Source organism: Perognathus longimembris, chromosome 2 (assembly GCF_023159225.1).
Source record: "Perognathus longimembris pacificus isolate PPM17 chromosome 2, ASM2315922v1, whole genome shotgun sequence".
Taxonomy (NCBI): Eukaryota; Metazoa; Chordata; class Mammalia; order Rodentia; family Heteromyidae; genus Perognathus; species Perognathus longimembris.
The window spans coordinates 62,677,234-62,699,469 of record NC_063162.1 but is presented as its reverse complement, the minus strand read 5'-3'; the positions used below and the strand labels follow the sequence as shown (position 1 = coordinate 62,699,469).

At 43.3% G+C, this 22,236-nt stretch overlaps 1 protein-coding gene across 4 annotated transcripts in view; it reads left to right on the top strand.

Moving 5' to 3' along the window:
* The window catches only part of Zfand4 (zinc finger AN1-type containing 4), a 57,997-nt gene that overhangs the window by 32,697 nt on the left and 3,064 nt on the right, over positions 1-22,236 (top strand). For 3 of the 4 annotated variants that reach the window (XM_048339286.1, XM_048339283.1, XM_048339284.1), the window contains 3 exons: positions 10,139-10,286; positions 18,849-19,946; positions 20,964-21,018. In XM_048339286.1, coding sequence (XP_048195243.1) covers positions 10,139-10,286; positions 18,849-19,946; positions 20,964-21,018 — 1,301 coding nt within the window. Of the gene's footprint in view, positions 1-10,138; positions 10,287-18,848; positions 19,947-20,941; positions 21,019-22,236 lie in introns of all 4 variants that reach the window. The other variant, XM_048339285.1, reaches the window with a different exon arrangement.

Here is a 22,236-nt window from a genome sequence, read left to right as displayed (position 1 = left end):
AAAAATGATCACTTTGGGTTTAAAACCTATTTTTTTTGTTTTGTTTTGTTTTGGCTTGGAGTCTGGTAATTGGAGTCAAGATTGCCTCCAGGCTGTTTACTGTGACTCCACCCACAAGCTGCAAGGATCAGTTTAACACAAGGCTTAAAGTAAGTTAAAATAGTCAAAAGCAAGTAATTTTGAAACCATGATGCCAGTTTTTACATGTTTTACCGACAGACAGACACTTGTGCACAAGCTTTTGGGGTGTGCTTAGAATTTTGTTTAATTGGCCATGTAAGTTTTCTGGAATTCCAGTGGCAAAATGACATTATTTTGTCCATATTTTAGAACCACGTGGTCAGTTAGAAAACAAAAACTTTTCCAGCAAACAAAAATTTTTACAGATTATATATTATATGGAGAAGCCACATTTTGAGAAACCAATTGAGCTCCAATGGGGAGGAGGCTGTGACCAGAGAAGGTCCAGGAGATGGGAGACAGGACACAAACAGAACACAGACACATGGCATGGTGTAATGGCAGTGGAGCTGGTCAGAGCCTAAGCAGGGTCACAGCAAGACACCTTCACCTTTGAGTATTTGAATTGCAAGGCAGCAGTTACAGGGTTCAGGGTTGGAGGCAGGGTTACCAGGAACTTGAGTCTCCACATCCCTGCCCTGCCTCCAGGAATTTGGCACACCCATTACTTGGGGGATGGGTGGGCCTCCACCTCCAAGTGATTTTTGTTGTTGTTGTTGTTGTTTTTGGCCAGTCCTGGGGCTTGGACTCAGGGCCTGAGCACTGTCCCTGGCTTCTTTTTGCTCAAGGCTAGCACTCTGCACTTGAGCCACAGCGCCACTTCTGGCCATTTTTTGTATATGTGGTGCTGGGGAATTGGACCCAGGGCCTCATGTATACAAGGCAAGCACTCTTGCCACTAGGCCATATCCCCAGCCCCATCTCCAAGTGTTTTTGGAACCTTGATGGAACCAAGATGGCACTTGTTAAAACCAATTCCATTGTGTACCACATGGTCAATACTAGAGAAAACTTAGGATTTAGCCAACAACAAATGTTGTGCCAAGTCGCGAGACGACCACCAAGAAGGCCACCGAGACTCAGACGTTCCAAAATGCAAAAGCAAGGCAAGGCTTTATTCAAGCGAGCTGCAACTCGGGCCTCATCCTACCCACCGACACAGCGGAGGTTAGGAGGGAGCCCTGAGCTGTGATTACACAGGGCTTATAAAGGCAAAAAACAAAGTTAGATCAGGTGTTCAAGCAAGCAAGATTAGGACACAGGTACAAATCTGATTGGCTCAGGGCTCGAGGCACTCTGGGGGCAGTCAGAGTTAAGCATTCCCAGCAGTTAGAGTTCTAGACCGACTGGGCCCTAATGGGCTTGTCCTGGGTTTGGCTCACAGGGCCTGCTTATCTCAGGTTCGCGTGGTAAAGTGGGGCCTGACTTCAAAGTCTCGCACTTCATTTCCCCCTTTTTCTCTTTGGTACCTTGGGAGCCAATCATGGCTCCATTCTGTCCATTTCAATGGCTTGCATGTCTAGGGGATGATATAGAGATAAGGCATGGGCCAATAGGGCCCAAAGTAGTAACCAAAGGGCCTGTCACCATTTCTCACAAGTACAGTCTCTGTACCTCTGTTTTGCATGCCTCTAGTTTATCCTGCCTCATCTTCCCAAAAACAACTCTGGTCCCTCAGTTTTAAAGGGGGGCTGATGGGTGAAGATCATCCATCCATCTTCTATAACTTCTTCAGGCTGACTCAAGGGCGTTGACCTTACCTAGCCAGGAACCTATAACCTTAGTCTACTTTACCAAGGGACTGCACACATCAAACTGGACAGGAGTCCTGCTCATCACACTCGGGAAGTCGTTTATTCATGTTCGGGTCCAAGTGATCTGGCACATCCCAGTTGCCTGTGGCCAGATCACGTAAGTCTACTACTAAGTCTGGCCACCAGGTTCCTAAGGGGGCTTCCTTAGTTGTTAAAATAAGGGGGTCACCCCACTTTGGAGTGAGCTGCCAAAATAATTGGAAAGGCTGGTGAGGGTTAACGTCAACATTAGCCAGGGTAGCAAGGAAAGAAGGCAAAAAGAAAATTATAACAATATTCAGGCTTTCTTTTCTTGAGGCGAAGGCGAAGCGGCTGAGTCGGGTGCTTGGAGACCTCCCATGTTCCACCACGGTAGTCGTCGTCCAGGGCAAAGGGGTCAGCTGGCCTGGCATGGAAGCAATGAACCCAAGTGGTGATGCCATCTAGGGTCCCTTCCACCATGGTTCTAAGGATTTGGGGCTATGCCTTCGGACGAACACCCAGTCCCCTGGTCTGAATAAATGGGGGGTAGGGACAGAAGCGGAATCATATAATGCCTTAAGTTGGGGCCACATATTCTTGTGCACGAGCTGCAAATAATCGAGTTTACACAAAAATTCAGCATCATCCAAATCAGCAAGCAATTCAGTCTGAAGGCTTATTTCAAAAGGCGTAAAGCCAAGCTGATAGGGAGAATTTCTTCCTCTAAGCAGAGCAAAAGGAAGGAGTGACACCCAGTCTGCGCCAGTCTCTAAGGCCAATTTAGTTAGGGTCTCTTTTACAGTCCGATTCATTCTCTCTACTTGTCCTGAACTCTGGGATCTATAAGCACAATGCAATTTCCAATCCGTCCCCAGTGCAGCGGCTATTCCCTGACTTGCTTTTGAGACAAAGGCTGGCCCGTTGTCCGACCCAGTGGTGGATGGGAAGCCATACCTGGGTAGGATTTCTTCCAGGATCTTCCTAGCCACTACATTTGCAGTCTCATGCTTTGTTGGATAGGCTTCAACCCATCCTGAAAAGGTGTCTACAAAAACTAGCAAATATTTGTGTCCAAATCTTCCAGGTTTAATTTCTGTGAAATCTCCTTCCCAATACATGCCTGGCCAACCCCACGGAGGCGAGCTCCTTTAGTAACTTGTTGATTGGGGGCATTGGTAAGCTGACAGGCCTTGCAATTTTTAACAATATCTTCAATAAGTTGATCTCCTTGTCTAATTTTCACTTTGGAGTGTCGGAGCAAGTCCTGCATTCTTCGGGTTCCCATGTGAGAAGCTCAGTGGATGATTCTCTTAAGGATCCCCTTACCCAGCCCTTGTGGCAAGATAAGTTTCCCTTCACGAGTTTTCCACCAGTCATCATTTCCTTCTCTGTTCGGGGTTTTGTGGGCCATGGGAATTTTCTTTATCCACTCCAAGTCTTCTTGGGAATACTGGGGCACAGGAGGCAAAGCTCGTGGCACCTGGGTCTACTAAAGTCAATACTTCTGCTCTGGGCTGAAGGGCTGCTTCCTTAGCTGCCTGGCCGGCCAGATTATTCCCTCTAGTCACTGAATCAACTCCCTTTTGATGACCCGGACAGTGCATAATGGCAATCTTTGCTGGTTTCCATAGGGCCCGGATGAGGCTTAAAATCCCCTGCTTGTTTCTAATGGCCTTTCCTTCTGCTTCAGGTAGGCCTAAGGCAGGGGCTTCCAGAAGGCTTTTCTCGATTGCCTCAAAGGCTTTTTGCATCTGCTCAGTCCAGTGAAATTCTGGGAGGTTTTTGGTGGCTTCATATAGAAGCTTGGCCATCTCAGCGAACCCAGGTATCCACAGCTGGCAAAAAGCCTGCTGTTGCTGTTCCCAGGAACTCTGACTTGTCTGGCTGACTTAGGCACAGGGATTTTTGGCACAGTCTCTTTACGTGCATCCGACAGCCAATGCTTGCCCTCTTTTAATATGAAGCCCAGATAGGTGACTTCAGGTTTACAAATTTGTGCCTTTTAACATTCTAGTTTGTAAAAGCTTTTTCCTGACTGGCTGGGGAACTGATCTCTGATGACCTAAAAAAAAAAAAAAAATTACCTTTGCAGGCCTTAAACAGATCTCAATAAGGACACAATCTCAGGTCTACAAGCTTTCTTTCCTGAACAGATGTATCAGTTTAAAATTCTCACTGCCAGTCAGAGCTTTGAGTAGATGCGGGGGGGTTGAGATTTTAAACTATCCTCTCATTTGACAAACTTACCCTTACTAACCACTATCACAGATGACTGGCAAGTTCCTGCCCAGTAGATAGACATGGGCATTGGAAAGGCATGCTTATAAACTATTCTTCTAGGACTTCCCGGCTTTGATTACCTTTTGAAAGGCCAAACAGGAGTGACTCTAGGATCTGACACCATCTCTGCCATCCAATCAGTGGCTTACTGCCTCTGGATGCTCCATCACTTTTGTCCCAGGAGGAGTGACTTTCTACTGGACTTGGACTCAGGGCCTGAGCGCTGTCCCCCAGCTCTCCAGCTCAAGACTAGCACCCTACCACTTTGAGCTCCACACAACTCCATTCCCAGCACTCTGCTGGCTGATAAGAGACAAGTCTGTCACAGGGACCTTTCTCTGCCCGGCTGGCTTCGAACCGCAGATTTCAGATCAGTGAGTCTTACAAGAGGCCACTTTACTCCAATTAAAGCGACAAGGTGGTCCACACAGAAGTAGTTTTAAGCATGCTCTTACCTGGAACTTATTAAGGGCCAATGTTAGATCTTGACAAACTTGTAGGAATTACCTGTGCTTCTCTGTGGGCCTGCTGGAAACTGTTACCAAAAAAAAAAAACCTACAAAGAAGCTGGAATGGCAATAAAACATTTTGGTAGCCATAATTCTCCTTTTCTCACTTTGCAGTAATTATTTAGGACAATTTTACTTCCAAATTTCTTATCTAGAAATGCATTCTTGATTTCCAAAGCCTTTTTACTAACCCAACAGTTTAGTTTTTATCTGCATTGGAAAAACTGAAGCTCACAGGCATTCTGAAACCAGGTGCTGCCCTTTGCCTCTGGGCTGCTTGTTTCAAAAGAGCCTCCTTTTTTTTTTCCAGTCCCAGTTACTGCATGGCATGAGGACCTTTGAGTTTTTCTTTAATGCAAGAATTACAATTACAGAATTAGAAATACTTATCCATTCAGCTTTCCAATATATTAGTGAGAAACATTGGCCCATTTTGCCATTTCTTCCTACATACATAGAATTAATGAGAGTTTACTTCTATCCCCATCAATTTAATATATATCCTTTTAAATCCAAATTTTTGACACTTAGCTCTGATTTTTTTTTTAACTATAGTTCCTCTTTAATGCAATGCAAGAATCCTTTAAGGCATTTGGTAATGCCCAAACTTGATGACCATTTGAATATAAACTTAAACTCACTCAATTTTACATCATACTAACAGTCTTGAACATGTTCACACTCACACATGCACACACACATACATATTCAAAGGATCTTAAAGCGCACAGAATAAGCATCGGCCGTACATTTTCCACTGCAAGAGATATTTTTGCCAATCTTACTCCTGTAACACGCAAATTTTAAGACAAAACCTTTAATATATGATTTTAGCATTCTTCAGCCTCATTTTCCAGGGCTTGATAGTGTTAGTAAAACATTTTTAGTCTTAGTAAAACATTTTAGCACACCAAATAATTTTCTGCTTAAGAAGGCTGGGTTGGGGTCCCCCTAGAGTTCTTTTTTGCGGACACTCACACTGATTGTGGGCTGTGGCCTGTACGTCTCATGCAGGTTTGACACAAAAGAGCCTATCAGAACACAGAGGACAGCGCTGCGCGGTGGGGTCACTCCCCACCGCCTGAGGGTGGCTTGGGTTGGCCCTGTGTCTGCCCCTGGCGGTGGCTGCAGGTCAGGACTCGGGGCCGATGTCTCCGTGCCCTGGGCTGCTGGCGCCAGGACTGGTCGGGACCCTCCAAAGTGGAGGACACAGCTGAAACACTTTAAGAAAGGCCGAACCCAAGCTCAAGTGTCCCTGTCAACTAGTTCCCTCCAGGTGTCTATATAAGGAATCTGGTCTAGATAGCCTAAATGAGGGGCGTGATTTAAAGCTCCCCTCAGGTGGCCAATTAGCTCAAGGATGGGCCATTCTGACTTGCACAGGGTGATTTTCCTCCTTACGGGCCACACATGGGTTCTGAGCTATCTGCTTGACCTCCCTCCAGTGAGCTAGGGTCAACTCTAGGGGGCTAGATGGAGGTCCCCAAGATAGAATGTTACCCATAGCTCTGATCAAATGTTTAGTTCAAAAGGCTACAAAAAAACAAACAATACAACACACAGGCCTGAGAATAAGAAGAGTTGGAGATCTCTTAAGTTGGCCCACAAGCCTCCTCCTCCTGCTAAGCAGCAGGAGGAGACCTAAGTTGGCCCAACCTACTGCAAGGGTGCAGGAAGAGTGGACCCGAGTGGACTCAGAGTTTGGGGCTCAGGTAAGAGTGGAGAATCTCCTAGCTTGGCCCACAAGCCTCCTTCTGCAAGCTAAACAGCAGGAGCAGATCTAAGTTGGCCCAACCTCCCGCAAGGGTGCAGGAGGAGTGGACCCGAGTGGACTCAGTAGTGGTGGAGAATCTGGGGCGTCCCCCAGTCTCCCACGGGATTGCCAAGTAAGCGCGTCCACTTCGACAATCCCTTAAAGAACCCCTTTAAGCAAAAGCAAAACAGACAAACAGACAAATTACAGGACAAGACAAATAAACAAATGAACAGTGCTGTTTCCTTACCTTCGGAGTCTGGGGTCTCGGAGTCTCTGGGGCGATCCCGGACAAGCCCCCAAATGTTGTGCCAAGTCGCGAGACGACCACTAAGAAGGCCACTGAGACTCAGACGTTCCAAAATGCAAAAGCAAGGCAAGGCTTTATTCAAGCGAGCTGCAACTCGGGCCTCGTCCTACCCATTGACACAGCGGAGGTGAGGAGGGAGCCCCGAGCTGTGATTACTCAGGGCTTATAAAGGCAAAAAACAAAGTTAGAACAATCAGGTGTTCAAGCAAGCAAGATTAGGTCACAGGTACAAATCTCATTGGCTCAGGGCTCGAGGCACTCTGGGGGCAGTCAGAGTTAAGCATTCCCAGAAGTTAGAGTTCTAGGCCTTAGCTAATGGTTTTGTCCTGGGTTTGCTCACAGGGCCTGCTTATCTCAGGTTCGCGTGGTAAAGTGGGGTTCACGTGGTAAAGTGCGTACTGACTTCAAAGTCTGGCACTTCACAGGCAGAATTTAACTGAATCTCCAAGCTTAACATCAATAACAAGAACAGAAAACTTTCCTTTGTGTCTTTCAAAGCAGATGTTAAACAAACATCGGTACCTTTGGAAGCTAATACCAGCCCATTCTATATCACAGGCAAGCAGGCAGGCAGAGTTTAGAGAGAGGCAGAAAGAGAGAGAGGTCCATTTGCCCAAGCACATAGAAGTTATGTAAGTCCTGTAAAATACCAGAGGTTCCATGAAGGGGGCCACATGGAGTTCCAAATTTTAAGATTGGGCTCAATTTGAACAGCTTTCCTGAACTATTTTAGACCGTCCCCCACTTGATGAGTGACCAGCGGAGCTGAACTAGAGATAACCTACCAGCGTCCCAGTGGGACTGTGTTCAGTTGACTCCAGAATGGAGTCGACTGAGGGAATAAACAGCTAACTGGAGCCATCACCCGCAATTACTGATTCCCTGGACCTACTGTCCTGTGACTACTGGTCCCTGGGAGAGGGGCTCGGAACTTGGCACCAAGATTTTTTTCTCTGTGTGGCTGTGAAGCCTCAGCCCTGTGACCTTACAGAAAATAAGATCCGAGCCCCTGGTTAAATGATCACTCAACCTGGTTTGAGGTTCAAATCTGTCGTTGTCGTGGTGATGGAAGTAGATCTTTACCAGCCATACAAAGACCTCATATCTAAAATATACACAGAACTCAAAAAATTAAATTCCTCCAAAAAATTCCTCAGAGAACCAACAGCCCCTCAACAAGTGGGCTAAAGACCTAAAAAGAGACTTCTCTGAAGAGGAAATGAGAATGGCCAAAAAACACATGAAGAAGTGCTCTATATCACTAGCCATTAAAAAAAAAAAACAAAACGCAAATCAAAACAACCTTGAGATTCCACCTCACCCCAGTAAGAATGTCCATTATCAGGAAAACTAACCATACAAATGCTGGAGGGGATGTGGCCCAAAGAGAACCCTACTACATTGTTGGTGGGAATGTAAGCTTTTTCAGCCACTCTGGAAAGCAGTATGGAGATTCCTCAGAAGGCTAAACATAGAGCTCCTCTACAACCCAGCAGCCCCACTTTTGGGCATCTACCCAAAAGATTACAAGCAAGACCACACTAAAACCACCACCATAACAATGTTCATTGCAGTATAATTTGTCATTGCTAAAATACGGAACCAACCCAGATGTCCCTCAGTAGACAAGTAGACCAGGAAAACATGGTACATATACACAATGGAATTCTATGCCTCTATCAGAAAGAATGACATTGCCCCATTTGTAAGGAAATGAAAGAGCTTGTAAAAAAAATAATACTAAGTAAAGTGAGCCAGACCCAAAGAAACATGGTCTCTATGGTTTCCCTCATAGGGGATAATTTGGACATTTTAGGTTAAGTCAGCAGAATATCACAATAGCCCAATAGCTATGCCCTTATAAACTCATAAGATGATGCTAAGTGAAATGAACTCCATGTTATGGAATCAAGTGTTATATTATTGTTGTATTTATTCTCAATATGCCATGTGAAATCATAGCATTCTCTTGTTTCTCATATTCCCTTTCTGTGGTTGTGTCCCCACTATCACTGTATCTCATCTGAGTACCCTGTGTACTGTATATATGTGTATTTAGAACTAGGGAAGGGAAAGGGAATATCAAAATTGAGAGACGGGATAAAAAGACAAATGATTACAAAAGCAATACTTACAAAACTGTTTGGTGTAAACCAACTGTACAACTCATGGGGGTGGGGAGGGAAAAGGGGAGGAGGGAGGCAGGGGAAAAACGAGGGAGGAGGCAACAAGTTGAACAAGAAATGTTCTCACTGCCTTATGTTTGAAACTGTAACCCCTCTGTATATCACTTTGATAATAAATAAGTAAAAATTTAAAAGTATTTCCCAACAAGCCTATGGATTTCAATTCTGTTTTAAGATTATAGCAATCTAAATAATTTTTTTGTTTTAGCATATTGGGAATATGCTGTGAATGTATACATAACAATATGCATTGTGTTCAAAATGTGCACAAAGGGCTGGAATAAGGCATAGTGGCAAGAGTGCTTGCCTTGCATATATGAAGCCCTGGCTTCAATTCCTCAGCACCACATATATGAAAAAAGCCAGAAGTGGCACTGTGGCTCAAGTGGCAGAGTGCTAGCCTTGAGCAAAAAGAAGCCAGGGACAATGCTCAAGCCCTGAGTCCAAGCCCCAGGACTGGCAGAAAACAAAACAAAACAAAATGTTCCAAATTATGTTCATGTCACTATAATTTGCAGTTTGTCCACATGTAATATGCAGTGATGAGATCTACATACAATCTGTCAGAGTTACTCAGCTCTGTCATTGTAGTGTAAAAATAGCCATACGTAAGGTTTGATCAAGCCACTGTGGCTATGTTCCAAGAGAATTTTGTTAAAGAGCAAATTTGAATTTTCTATAACTTTAGTGTTAAACAATACTATTGCTTAGATTTCTTAAGCTATTCAAATGTGAAAACTGTTCTTAACTCATAGGCCTCATGTTGACAGGCCAGATACCACCCATATCCACGATTCCCAATTTAAGAAGAAACAGGAAGAATTAGGTATTTATTTGATTCATTTTATACAACATGTAGCATCAGCGGCATTTTTAGTGAATAATACAATTTTTTTCTTCTGTTTCATGCTTTTTCATCCTAGTTTGTGGAAATCTGATCACCCTGTGGTGTCGGGCATACATTTATAAGTCTTGGCTGATAAAATAAAATGAGACATCCTTGTGAAAATGAAGGTTGCCTCTCTAGAATGTGGCGTTCTGGGTGCTCTGATGACACTAATTTCTAGAATGAACTGGATTCAGAGGAGCTCAGCTGTACTAGATTTCCAGTAATACTAGATCATGATGTGGTATTTATCTTCATTTAATTTTTCTCAAGAAATAGATGTTTGAAACTTACATTGACAAAATGGGTGCAGTGTTTTGTCCCTAGCAGCATCTATAGTTGCTATGGCACATAAAAGATTTTGAATCACTGAACAGGTATTAAGCAAATTTCAAATGCTCAATTATTTTCTTTGCAGCGGTGGTTCTGTGTATAATCTGTATACAGATGAGGATGAAGAAGCTGAGCCTTCTCCCTCAGGGCAACAGATCATTGAAAATTCAATCACCATGAACAAGATGAAGCTGCTGAAGGCGAAGATGGAGACTATGAACCTCAGCAAGAAGGTGACACTGTTGACTGGTCAGGATTTCTCTAGCTTACCCAGCAGGGCTTATGGCAGGGAGGTATTCGGAGGTATAAAGGTGTCCCATTTCATTTTATCAGCCAAGACTCATTATTGATATAAAAAGGATCCATTGGGAATTGGTGAGCGAAAGCACATCTGAAAAAATTATATAGCACTTTGTACAGTTCGTTTAGGTAGTAGGGCCTTCTCTCAGGACCTCGTTTATCTTTCTTTTTTTTTTTTTGCCAGTCCTGGGCTTTGGACTCAGGGCCTGAGCACTGTCCCTGGCTTCTTTTTGCTCAAGGCTAGCACTCTGCCACTTGAGCCACAGCGCCACTTCTGGCCATTTTCTGTATATGTGGTGCTGGGGAATCGAACCCAGGGCCTCATGTATATGAGGCAGGCACTCTTGCCATAGGACATATCCCCAGCCCCTCGTTTATCTTTCTTCTTTGTGCTGGTAGTAGGGCCTTCTCTCAGGATCTTGTGCTATAGTCAAGGCTAGCACTCTACTCAGAAGTGAGCCACAGCTCTGCTTCTGGTGTTGAGGTCGTTAGTTGAAGATTAATCTCTTGGATTGTCTACCAGGATGGCTTTGAACCAGAATCCTCAGATCTCAGCCTCTGAGCAGTTAGGATGACTGGAATAAGCTTCCACCAAATAGTTCATTTTCTAAACTTCCACAGCTAGAGCTAAAAAGAATAACAAAATAGCTTATGCTGGTAATAGTTATTTTAAAATGCTATTTTAATATTTACCATGGAGAACAGCATTCTAGCTTTAGTAGACATTGATAGTTTATCTAAAATAAAGTGACTGAACCAATTTGCATTCTTCCTTCATTGAGTGAGATTGAGAATTCAGATTTTCCACAGTCTTATCTCTAATTGACACAGTTCTCCTTTTTAAGTTTTTGCCATTCTGATTGGTATGTAGTCATTTTTCTCTTGGGTTTTATTTTTTTATTTCTGGATATAAGCCCTTTGCTTCAAATACACATGAATGTATGTATAGATACACGCATGTGCACACACATATATAACCACTATTTCTTTTCACACTGTTAGTAACTTTCTCCTTTTCCTATATAATGAAAGTCACAAATATTTAATGTATTACTTAATCAATTTTAATTACCTATACTTGTTTAGACATAACCCAAATTAAAATAATTCCTGTCTTTTATTTTAGAAGGTTTCTTTATGATCTTTCCCAATCAGTAGCTGCTTTTCCTTTCTTCTAGAAGTAACCACTGTTTTAATATCCATTACCATAAGTAAGTTGCCTATTTTGGAACTTGATATAAGCATAATTATGAAGGATATATTCCTCATTTTGGTCTGATTAATTTTGTTCAGCATAATTTTTAAAATTCATCTATAGCCAGGGATCAGTGGCTCACATCTGGGTCCTAGCTACTTAAGAGGCTGAGATGTGAGGATTGCAGTTCAATCCAGCCTGAGCAGGAAAGTCAATGAGACTTATCTCCAGTTAACCACCAAAAAGCTAGAAGTGGAGCTGTGGCTTAAGCGAGCACTAGCCTATGGAAACAAAACAAAATAACACAAAAAATAGCCTTTGGGGTCAGCACCCAGGCCCTTGAGTTCAAGCCCCAGGACTGGTATAAAAAATAAAATTAATTAATAAATAATAAGTCTGAGTTGTTGCACATAGCCATTAATTCTGTTTTCATTGACATATACATTGTCATTCACCTCAATTTGTTCTTTCTCATTTGGATAAGGAGTCAATAAGGTTTACTTGTGTTTTGACTTTTATCACTTAGGCTGCTTTGATGATGCTTGTTTGGTAGGCATATCCACTCCTTTTAGGAATGACATACCTAAATAAATGTACACATTCATAAGGATGATACATGTATAACTATAGAGATCATACTAAATACTTTTGCAGAGCATTTGAACCACTTTGAATTCCATTAATAACATATATGTTCTAGTTTGTGCCACTTCCTTGTCAATCCTTGATGTTGTCAACATTTTAAGCATTGTGGTGTATAGTGGTTTTAATTTATATTTCTCTAATAAGGAATAATGTGACTCTTCTATGGTTACTGGAAGGTGGGTATGCAGGACTTTTGCTCACTTTTCAATTGGGTTATTTTCAATGTTCATTGATTTTTATCTCCATTTTGCTGATAGCGTGTGTGTGTGTGTGTGTGTGTGTGTGTGTGTGTGTGTGTGTGTGTGTGTGATCTATCATCAGCCTATAATCCCAGCTAACTGTGGAGGTGGAGATCAGAAGGAACACAGTTCCAGACCATACTGGGCAAAAAGTTCACAAGTTCCTATCTCAACCAGTAAAAAGCCAAGCATCCAGCTGGCATCCCAGCCATGTGGGAAACAAATAGGACCACACTCCAAATTGGTCTATGTATAAATGCAAGACCCTAGTTTAAAAATAACTAATGCAAAAGGGGTTGGATCCTTGGCTGCAGGTGGCAGGTGGTAGGACACCTGCCTAGCAAGTACAAGCTCTGAGTTCAAACCCCAATATTGCCAAAAAATGTATTTATTTATGTACTCATCCATTCACTGTTCATTAATACCCATACTACGATCCTCTTACCTGTGCTTCCCAAGTAGCTGGGATTGCAAACATGAGCCCTGTACCCTGCATGACTTTGATCATATTCACTCCTCCTGTCACCCTCAATTCTCTCCTTTCTCTTCCTCTTGTGTCCATATTTTTCTCAAATACTCCCCTTCTACTTTCAGGTTTGTTTAAATTCTGAATCATTCATTTGAAAGGAAGGAATGTAATATTTCTCTGAGTCTAGATTATTTTGCTTGACATGATTTCCAGTTCCAGCAATTTTCCTGCACGTGGCATAATTTCATTATTTATTGCTAGTAATATTCCATTGTATGTATATTTATGTGTGTATATATATTTATATCACACATTCTTTATTCTGTTCTCCATTCATATATTTTATTTCACTTTTTTTTGGCCAGTCCTGGGGCTTGGACTCAGGGCCTGAGCACTGTCCCTGGCTTTTTTTTGCTCAAGGCTAGCACTCTGCCACTTGAGCCACAGCACCACTTCTGGCCATTTTCTGTATATGTGGTGCTGGGGAATAGAACCCAGGGCCTCATGTATATGAGGCAGGCACTCTTGCCACTAGGCCATATCCCCAGCCCTTATTTTACATTTTTGGAAAGTTTTACCAAGAAAATTCATTTATTCATTTATATATTTTTAGTTTAGGACCAATGCCTATCCTGTTCTCTGTATACTTAGCTCCAATAGATACTCAAATGACAAGACAGAAGAGACTAATATGTAATGTTGTAATTAGCAAAGCAAATTTGTACCAAAATTAAGAGGTTTAAAAGAAACCCAGCAACTATATAACAAAAGGGTCTGATAGAACGGTTCTTTCCTCACAGCAGATTTCAGTGACAAGACATAGGAGTTGAAGCCCATTTGAGCCATATGTACTCCACTATCACAGTTAACCAGTCTTCTAGGAGTAGCTGCATCCCAGCTACATCCCATGGATGTGTTGCTTCCGTCCCAGGTGTAGACCTCAGTGGAGAGGGATGGCAGTACTAGGAAGTAAGAGAGGCAAGGAATTACTTTAGTATAACAGGATTAAAGTGGGGAGAAAAGGAAAAAGAGAGAAACATTTCTTGCTCCCCCTTATAGGAAATAGGAGTTAAAAATGTCTCCATTTTAACTTTTGAATTACAAAAAAATGTCCAGTTCTTCAGAAATGTTATGAGACTTTTACTTCAAACATCCATATACTGTTTAGGTTACCTAAAATTTCTCATGTTTACTTTATCTTCCTGATTTTTCCCCCTGGCCTATTTGCGTGTTAGTTCTAGACATGACATTGGTCCTAAAAGCTAAGCAATATCTCTAAAATACAAGGGCTTTCTCCTATGCCATCCATCTAACACACTCAATTAAATTTGTCATTAATACACATTATGACATCTTCTGTCATATTTCCCAGATCTCAATAACATGCTTCATAGTATAGTATTTGATTTGGTTTGGGATCTGGAATTTTATTAACAATAATCATCACTTGTCCAGGCATATTAATGTGTACCTGTAATACCATCTACTCATAAGGCTAAGGCAGGAGGATCACTTGAGGCCAGAAGATCAGGACCAGCCTAAGATTCCATAGTAAAAAAGAACTATGCATTGCACTTAATTGTAATATTACCTTAGTTCCTCATTCTTAAGGGTTGGAAGCATTGCTCAGTTAGTAGTGCACTAGCCAGTGAGCAAAAGCCACAGGTATTGAGTTCAATTCTCTTTGTCTCAGACAAACAAACAAACAAAGAAAATAATTGTTTCTTAACTTTTCTAGACATTCATTTGAAATATTTGTTTATTTGTCAGTCATGGGGGCTTGAACTTAGGTCCTGGGTGCTATTCCTGAGCATTTTTGTTCAAGGCTAGTGCTCTGCCACAGTTCTACTTCAGGTTTTCTGGTGGCTAATCGGGGATAAGAGTGTCATGGACTTTCCTTCCCAGGATGACTTCAAACCATGATCCTCAGATCTCAACCTCTTGAGTAGCTAGGATTTGCAGGTGTGAGCCACTGACATCCAGCCACATCAGATATTAAGAAGTGTAGGCTAGTTGTTTTGGAAATTATCTACCAATTTAGATTTATCTTATGAGTTGATTATGGGTAGATACAAGTTAAACATTTTAAAAATAGAGGAGTTACCATTTTACAAGTCAGGTAATGAATACATTTCTTTTTGGACAGTGTCACCCTTCCTTCATTTTCCCCCCGTGTCTCCCTCTGGCCCCTGCCTCCAAGTTGCATAGATCATTTTCTACATGGTATCTACTGAGTACCATACCTTCATTTGTTCACCCTTCCTCCTCCATTTCTGTACCCCCATTGCTCCCTCTCAAAAGACTAAAAGCAACAACAACTATAGCAAAACACAAAGCTAAACATTTTTGGCAAGAATATTACATAGATTCTAACATATCAGAGGGTAATGTCAATTTGTAATATTTCCATATTTTTCAGAAATTCATAATTTTCATATTTCCCCTTTAATCCAAAAGTAATTTGAAGTATCATTGAGTTTTTCTGATGGTTAAAGCTTTTTTTACTTCATTTTACTTTCTAGTTTTATTGCATGCAAATCAAATTATATGGTTTATATTTCTGGTTTATAGGATTTTCTTTGAAATAAAATGTCACTGTTTTGGTGGTGCTGAGATTTGAACTCATGGCTTCATATTCACTAAGCAGGCACTCTACTACTGGAGCCATGTCTCTAGCCTTTTTATTGTTTTGCCAGTCCTGGGCCTTGAACTCAGGGCCCAAGCACTGTCCCTGGCTTCTTTTTGCTCAAGCTAGCACTCTACCACTTGAGCCATAGCGCCACTCCAGCTTTTTCTGTATATGTGGTACTGAGAAATTGAACCCAGGGCTTCATGTGTTTAAGGCAAACACTCTACCACTAGGCTATATTCTCAGCCCTGTCTCTAGCATTTTTTGTTCTATCTATCTATCTATCTATCTATCTATCTATCTATCTATCTATCTATCTAGAGATATTATCTTACATTTTTCCTGGGCTATTCTGTATCACCACCCTCCTATTTACACTTCCCACCATAGTTGGAATTCTAAGCATGTGCCATCAGCTCTTGGTAAAGAAGGGATCTTGCAGGCTTTTTGCCCAAGCTAGACTAACTTCAAACTATGATCCTCTTGATCTCTAGCTCCTGAGTAGCTTGAATTACAAATGTGAGCTACTGGTACCTGACTTCATGTATGTACTTAAGTAAACATTTGATATCTGTAAGACATACCTTACTATTCCTTGTGTCATTAACCCAGCCCTATTTTGATTGGTTATTTTTGAGGTAGGGTCTTGCTTTATCCCCTTGCTGGTGTGAACTTCAGTTCTCCTGTTTGTGCTTCCCTGCATCCCTGGAAGGACAAGAGCCTTTGTTTTGTCTGGGTTGGCCGTCCTTGCAGTCTCTGCCTTCTAAGTAGCTAAGATTACAGGCTTGAGTCACCACCCTCACTCATAGTTTTTGTTCTGAAGAGATGGGTACTGTGTGATTTGATATATAAATATTCATGACATGTTTTCATTCTGTTTATCAATTCCATTTTTGTAGTGCTAATTATTTTTGTTGTTGTTGACGAGTAGGGGCTAGGGATAAGAGCTTGAACTCAGGGCATGGGCACTCTTACTCAAGGCTCGCACTCTACCACTTTGAGCCACAGCTCCAATTTCAGTTTTCTGGCAGTTAGCTGGAGACAAGAATCTCACAAACTTTCCTACCCATGATGGCTTTGAACCAAAATTCAGTGCTCAGCCTCCTGAGTAGTTAGGATTATAGGGGTGAGCCACCAGCAGCCAGCTGTGCTATAATTCCCAAAGCTAAGAAGTAATTTCCTTTCTGTCACCATTGATTTTACTTTTGAATTTTCCTTAACTGATACCAATCCTAGGGCCTCTGGTATCACTCAACTTTCACTAGTAAGTAACAAATAGACGGTTCATTCTTCTTCTGTTCTCATTTAAAATTTTTACTATTATTTTTAGAAAAAACAACTTTATGTACTTACCACTACTGATATTTTCATTTTTCTGAAATATATCTTGTGCTTTACTAGGCATCTGTTTACAGAAGCTTCCTTATATTCTCTGATTAAAAGAAATTCATCTCTGGTAAATTCCTATGGAAAAGTTTATAACTACAGTAACCCCAGATTTCACAGCTGCTTTCAGTCATCTTATAACAAGTGAGATATTTTCTTTTGTGGGTTTATCTGTTCCATCAATCCCAGATTTCTTTCTCTCTCCCTTCTTCCCTCCCACCCTGAGTACTGCAGGGCCTCTGCACTATCCCCGAGCTTCTTTTGCTCAAAACTAGCTCTACTATTTGAGCCACAGTGCCACTTCCAGCTTTGTCTGCCTGGGTTGGCTTCAAACCATGATCTGCAGAGTAGAGCCTCCTGATAAGATTAATCTACCAGCACCTGACCCTCATTCTTTCTCTTTCTTGCCTGTCACCACAGACATACGATGTGCAGATGAGCCTATTTGGGGATATTTTCCTACCTTCAGCTAAGTTTATTTCATATGTCTATTTCCTAGTTTGCTGGAGGCATAGGTATTTTTATCTGCTTATATTATCTGCGTGTGTGTGTGTGTTATTTTTTTAAATGCTCAAATTTTAACAATTGGATTGTGTGTGGGTGTATGCTGTGTTTTGGCTTGAACTCAGAGCCTGGCACTCTCACCTTACTTTCTTGCACATAGTTGGTACTCTACCACTTGTACCACACCTCCTGCTTAGCCTTTTGGTGCTTAATTGAAGGGAGAGCCTTCTGAATGTTTTTGTCCAGGCTGTCTTTGAACTGTGAGTCTAGTCTCTTGAACATCTTGAACAGCTAGCATTACAGACAGGAGCCCAATAAAAATTGCCATCAATTCTGTATTCTCATTTGGTGAATGTAGAATTGCAGATTGGCAATGCAGAGACCCAGGCTGAAAGCAGCTATCTAGAAACTAGTTCATCCTTGCAAGGTTCTTCCTTCTTAGCTTCTCTAGCTCTCCTTGGCTCAACTGGTATATATGGAATTATTTGGACTTTATGATATTTTTAGTTTATTTTGTATATCTTATGTAAGTAACATGTTTAGTGTCTCATCAGCTAGTTCACTACATACTGACCCCCTGCTGATTGCCATTGTTTTTAAGAGTTAAGACTTATTTAGTTCTCAACTTCACTCTGTAATACTTTTATTAATACTTCTGTGCTGGAACACCTCAAGACCACACCCCAGATGTGTTGAAGAGTTAGATTGACAAGACTCGGGTACATAGTGTGTAATTGTATTACAGCAAAAGTTTACAGAAAAACGTGCCAAGGGAAAAGGAACATGGAGCCAAGCCCAAGTTTCCCAGGGTCCCCACCAGGGGGCCTCACGGATGAGCTCGGTGCCTCTGTCAGTGACCTGTGACTGAGGCTCCCGGGTGACCCTGTGCACTGGGGTTTCATCCCGCCTGCCCTGTCAGCACTCTGAGCCTGGCAAGCGCGGCCGTTCCGCGAGGAGCATGAGGTCGCATGGGCAGCTAGGATGCTATCTGATGCCTTAGGGCTCCCAGAAGTCACTGAAGGAACGGTTCGTCTTGCTTGTGGTCCCTGTCAACAAGAGCAGGTTAAGCCTGTCAACGGTTTCTAAATACCAACCTACACGAGCATCCTCATAGGATCTGTAGGAAGTCAGCAGAATCATTCCTAATATAACCGATGTTTCCGTTTCCATAAAACTCTGAGAAATACCCAGTAATGGAGACAATAAGTAAACTACTATTGTGCTTGAACATCTTCAGAAAAACCATACTCAATAAAGCAAAACAGCAAATCGTTTCTAATCATGATTTTAATCTTGAAACATTTTCATTAAGGTTGTAAAAATGCCCATGAGTGTCGTTGGTAAGTAACATTGTCTTTCACGCATTTGTGTTCCTAGGTAGAGACAGAGGCTATGTGAAGGAATGATTTGTTCCCTCTTTGCTTGCAGCCTAAGAAGGTCGTCAAGGTGAAACCTCGCCCGCCCGTGGCTCCACGGCCGTCCAGCAACACCTCGGCGGCGGCCCGGCACCGGCTTCTGAGAGTACTGCCCCATATCGGGCAGCCCTGCCCGCCACCCCCGGCGGCCGCGCCTCCTCCCGAGGCCCCCCGGAGTTCAGGCGTGACAATTCGGTCCCCGGCCGACCGCCTGCCGTCCGCCGCGGGCGAAATGCCCCGCGGGGAGGAGCCCCCGGAGCGGGAGCCGCGGGCTCATCCTCGCGCCGGCAGCCGGCCCGCGTCGCAGGCGCCGCGCGCCGAGTCCGGGCCGGACCGGGAGCTCGCAGACTGCGTTTTCCACCTCGGATCCTCCCTGCCCCGGCGGACGAAAGCCTTCTCCGGGACCCGGTCACCGGGCGGCGACGACGATCCCGCTTTGGCCCCCTCTCCGGACGCGCGTGTTCCCGCAGAGCCGCCCCCCGCCGCGGGGCCAGGGTCCCCGCCGGCGGCCGGGGGCGCAGCCGAGCGCTGGGGCGGCCTGGATGGGACCAACACCGACGAGAGAGGGGTGCTAATCCCCGAGGCGCACGCGAACCCTGGCCCCAAGGCAGCCAGCGGCGACCTCCACGGCGCCCCGATTCCCCACAAGAGCAAGCTCCTGTCGCCGCTGCGCTGCGCGGCCTCAGCCTCGCTGCACTCTGCGCTGCTGAAGCAGCCAAGGCCGACGGCCAAGGCCCCGCCGTGCGCCCCGCAGAGCGCGCGCCGCCCACTGGATGCGCGGGCCCCCGAGGCCACCTTCCCGCGAACTCCGCGCCTCCGCGCGGTCAAGGTGGACTCCCCGGGCAAGAGGCCGGACGTGATCTCCAAAGGGGAGGCTCGAGACATCACGGAAATGGCCAACAAGGCCTCCAAGGAGCCCGTGGGCTGCGTCAATAACATTGGGTTTTTTGTTTCGCTTGCTCGGAGCACCAGCAGAGACAGTGTGCAGAGCACTCGGGGCTCCAGCCGGCTGCGGCCCCCCACCATGGGGCTGGCCTCAAGCCTCCAGCACTTCCAGGAAGACGCCGCCAAGAAAAGCTCTCCCCAGGGTGAGCCCTTGGAGGGTTTTCTAGTAAGTATTTTCTTTTCCAGGTGTGTGTTCCCTCTGCCGTGACTGCGCGTGTTTAGTTGGATATTTTTGGCAAAGTTTGGGGATGAAGGGGATTACCTAGTTTGTAGAAAATCTTTTTAATGATTGAGTTTTATTTTATTCGATTTTATTTTGTGCTGGCCCTAGGGTGAACTCATAGCCTCGGGGTTGCGCCTTAGCTCAAGGATGTTGCTCTACCTCTTGAGTCAGGACTCCACTTAGGGCTTTGTTTTTCTGGTTAATTGGAGATAAGAGTCTCACAAATCTCCCTGCCCCCTTAATTCCTTCCGGAGCTGCTAGGATTACAGCTGTGAGCTACTAGCACCTGGCTAATGATTGAATTTTAAATGAATTAGTACTAAATTGAAAACTGTAATGTGAAAATTAAGTTCATATGGTTTATCACTTTGCTTTTGTTTGAGCTAGGGTCACTGAAAGCCTCAAACTATAAGCCCAGAATGCCCTTGAGCTCAAATCCTTCTGTCTCTGCCTCCCAACACCGAAATTCCCGATGTTCACTACCAGGCAATGATATTTTCGTTAGTGCTTTTTTCCAAAGCAATAGCTCTCGGGCTGGGAATATTGCCTAGTGGCAAGAGTGCTTGCCTCATATACAGGAAGCCCTGGGTTCGATTCCTCAGCACCACATATATAGAAAATTGCCAGAAAGTGGTGCTATGACTCAAGTGGCAGAGTGCTAGCCTTGAGCAAAAAGAAGCCAGGGACAGTGCTCAAGCCCTGAGTTCAAGCCCAGGACTGGCAAAACAAACCAAAGCAATAGCTCTCATCTGGGCCATCAAATTGTACTGTTTGAAAGATATAGTAAGCACAATGTTGCTGTATGAATCAGATTCCAAGTTAATTAATTAAAAATAGATTAAATAACTTAAAATGGAAGTCCAACAGTATCTTCATAATAAAATACAAATATTTCGTGTTTGGTGATTTCTTCTATTCTCATTGACTCACCTCTGTAGGTGTTTTGTGTTTTAATTGTAGTCTGCCCGTGGTAGTGGAATGAATGGAAATAATGCAGCAGCAGGGAAAAGAATCGGTAAGCTTCGGATAATTTTTAAGTCAGTATAAGGCCAATAATCACACCATTATCATTATTGTTAAATTTCCAAAGGTACATGAGAATACTCTGTGGTATGAACAGGGTAAATTCAATCCTTTAACTTTTTTCCTTGAGGAAGTGATTATATAAACTGACTATTGTTATCTCTTGTTGGTATCTATTGAAAGATAAGATTATTGAATAATTAACATATAGCTTCCAATGTCTGCTGTGTCCTTCCTGTGGCTCTTCACTGTAGGGGGACTGCTGGATGGGTTTTGAGACATTTCCCTAGAAAGGTGGTCTTCGTGATCAAGAGGCGAGTTAAGGATCCTTTTGGGATAAACTGGCTAATTAATTCTGGACAAACGAGGAGAAATCTCTAGGACTAGTTCTTCCGAAGGCAGAGGAAGAGGACTGGCTGCAATGTTAGCCATCCCTTCTCAGAGTGCCAGCACCTTGAAGCTGCTAGGCTTGATGATACAATTAAGAGATTCATTCATTATATTCATACTGCTGCCTTCTTTTATGTTTTAATATCCAGACCAAGGATAAACAAAACCAGTACCAAAGATGTAGCCACAGAATTAAAAAAAAACTTCACATATTACGATTGCCATGTGGGTTTTATGTTTGTAAAAACACTTGGAGATTGTGTTCATTCCTTACTAAGGGTTAGGTAAAGTCTTAATATATCAACTTATTTGTTTTTACTTTTTCAGAAGTATTTTTACTATGTTTAAGTAGTTGCACAAAGTAGTTCTCATGCAATATGTCGATTTATGAATACAATGCATCTTGATCATCATTCTCCTTCTCCCCTAACCCCTCAATTTTCCTAGTTTCATAGGATTTACATTTAATATTATGAATGCATTCTCCCCTTCCCATTTCTCTCCTCATTCATTTTTTTCTTTGTAGCTTAGTTGTGCCAAATAGCCCAAGCTGACCTTGAATTCACCATTTTCCTGCCACAGCTGCCCAAGTACTGAGGTTACATATGTCACCATTCCTGGGCTTCTGAAAACTTTTTGTTCTTTTTTTTTTTCGCCAGTCCTGGGGCTTGGACTCAGGGCCTGAGCACTGTCCCTGGCTTCTTCCCGCTCAAGGCTAGCACTCTGCCACTTGAGCCACAGCGCCGCTTCTGGCCGTTTTCTGTATATGTGGTGCTGGGGAATCAAACCTAGGGCCTCGTGTATCCGAGGCAGGCACTCT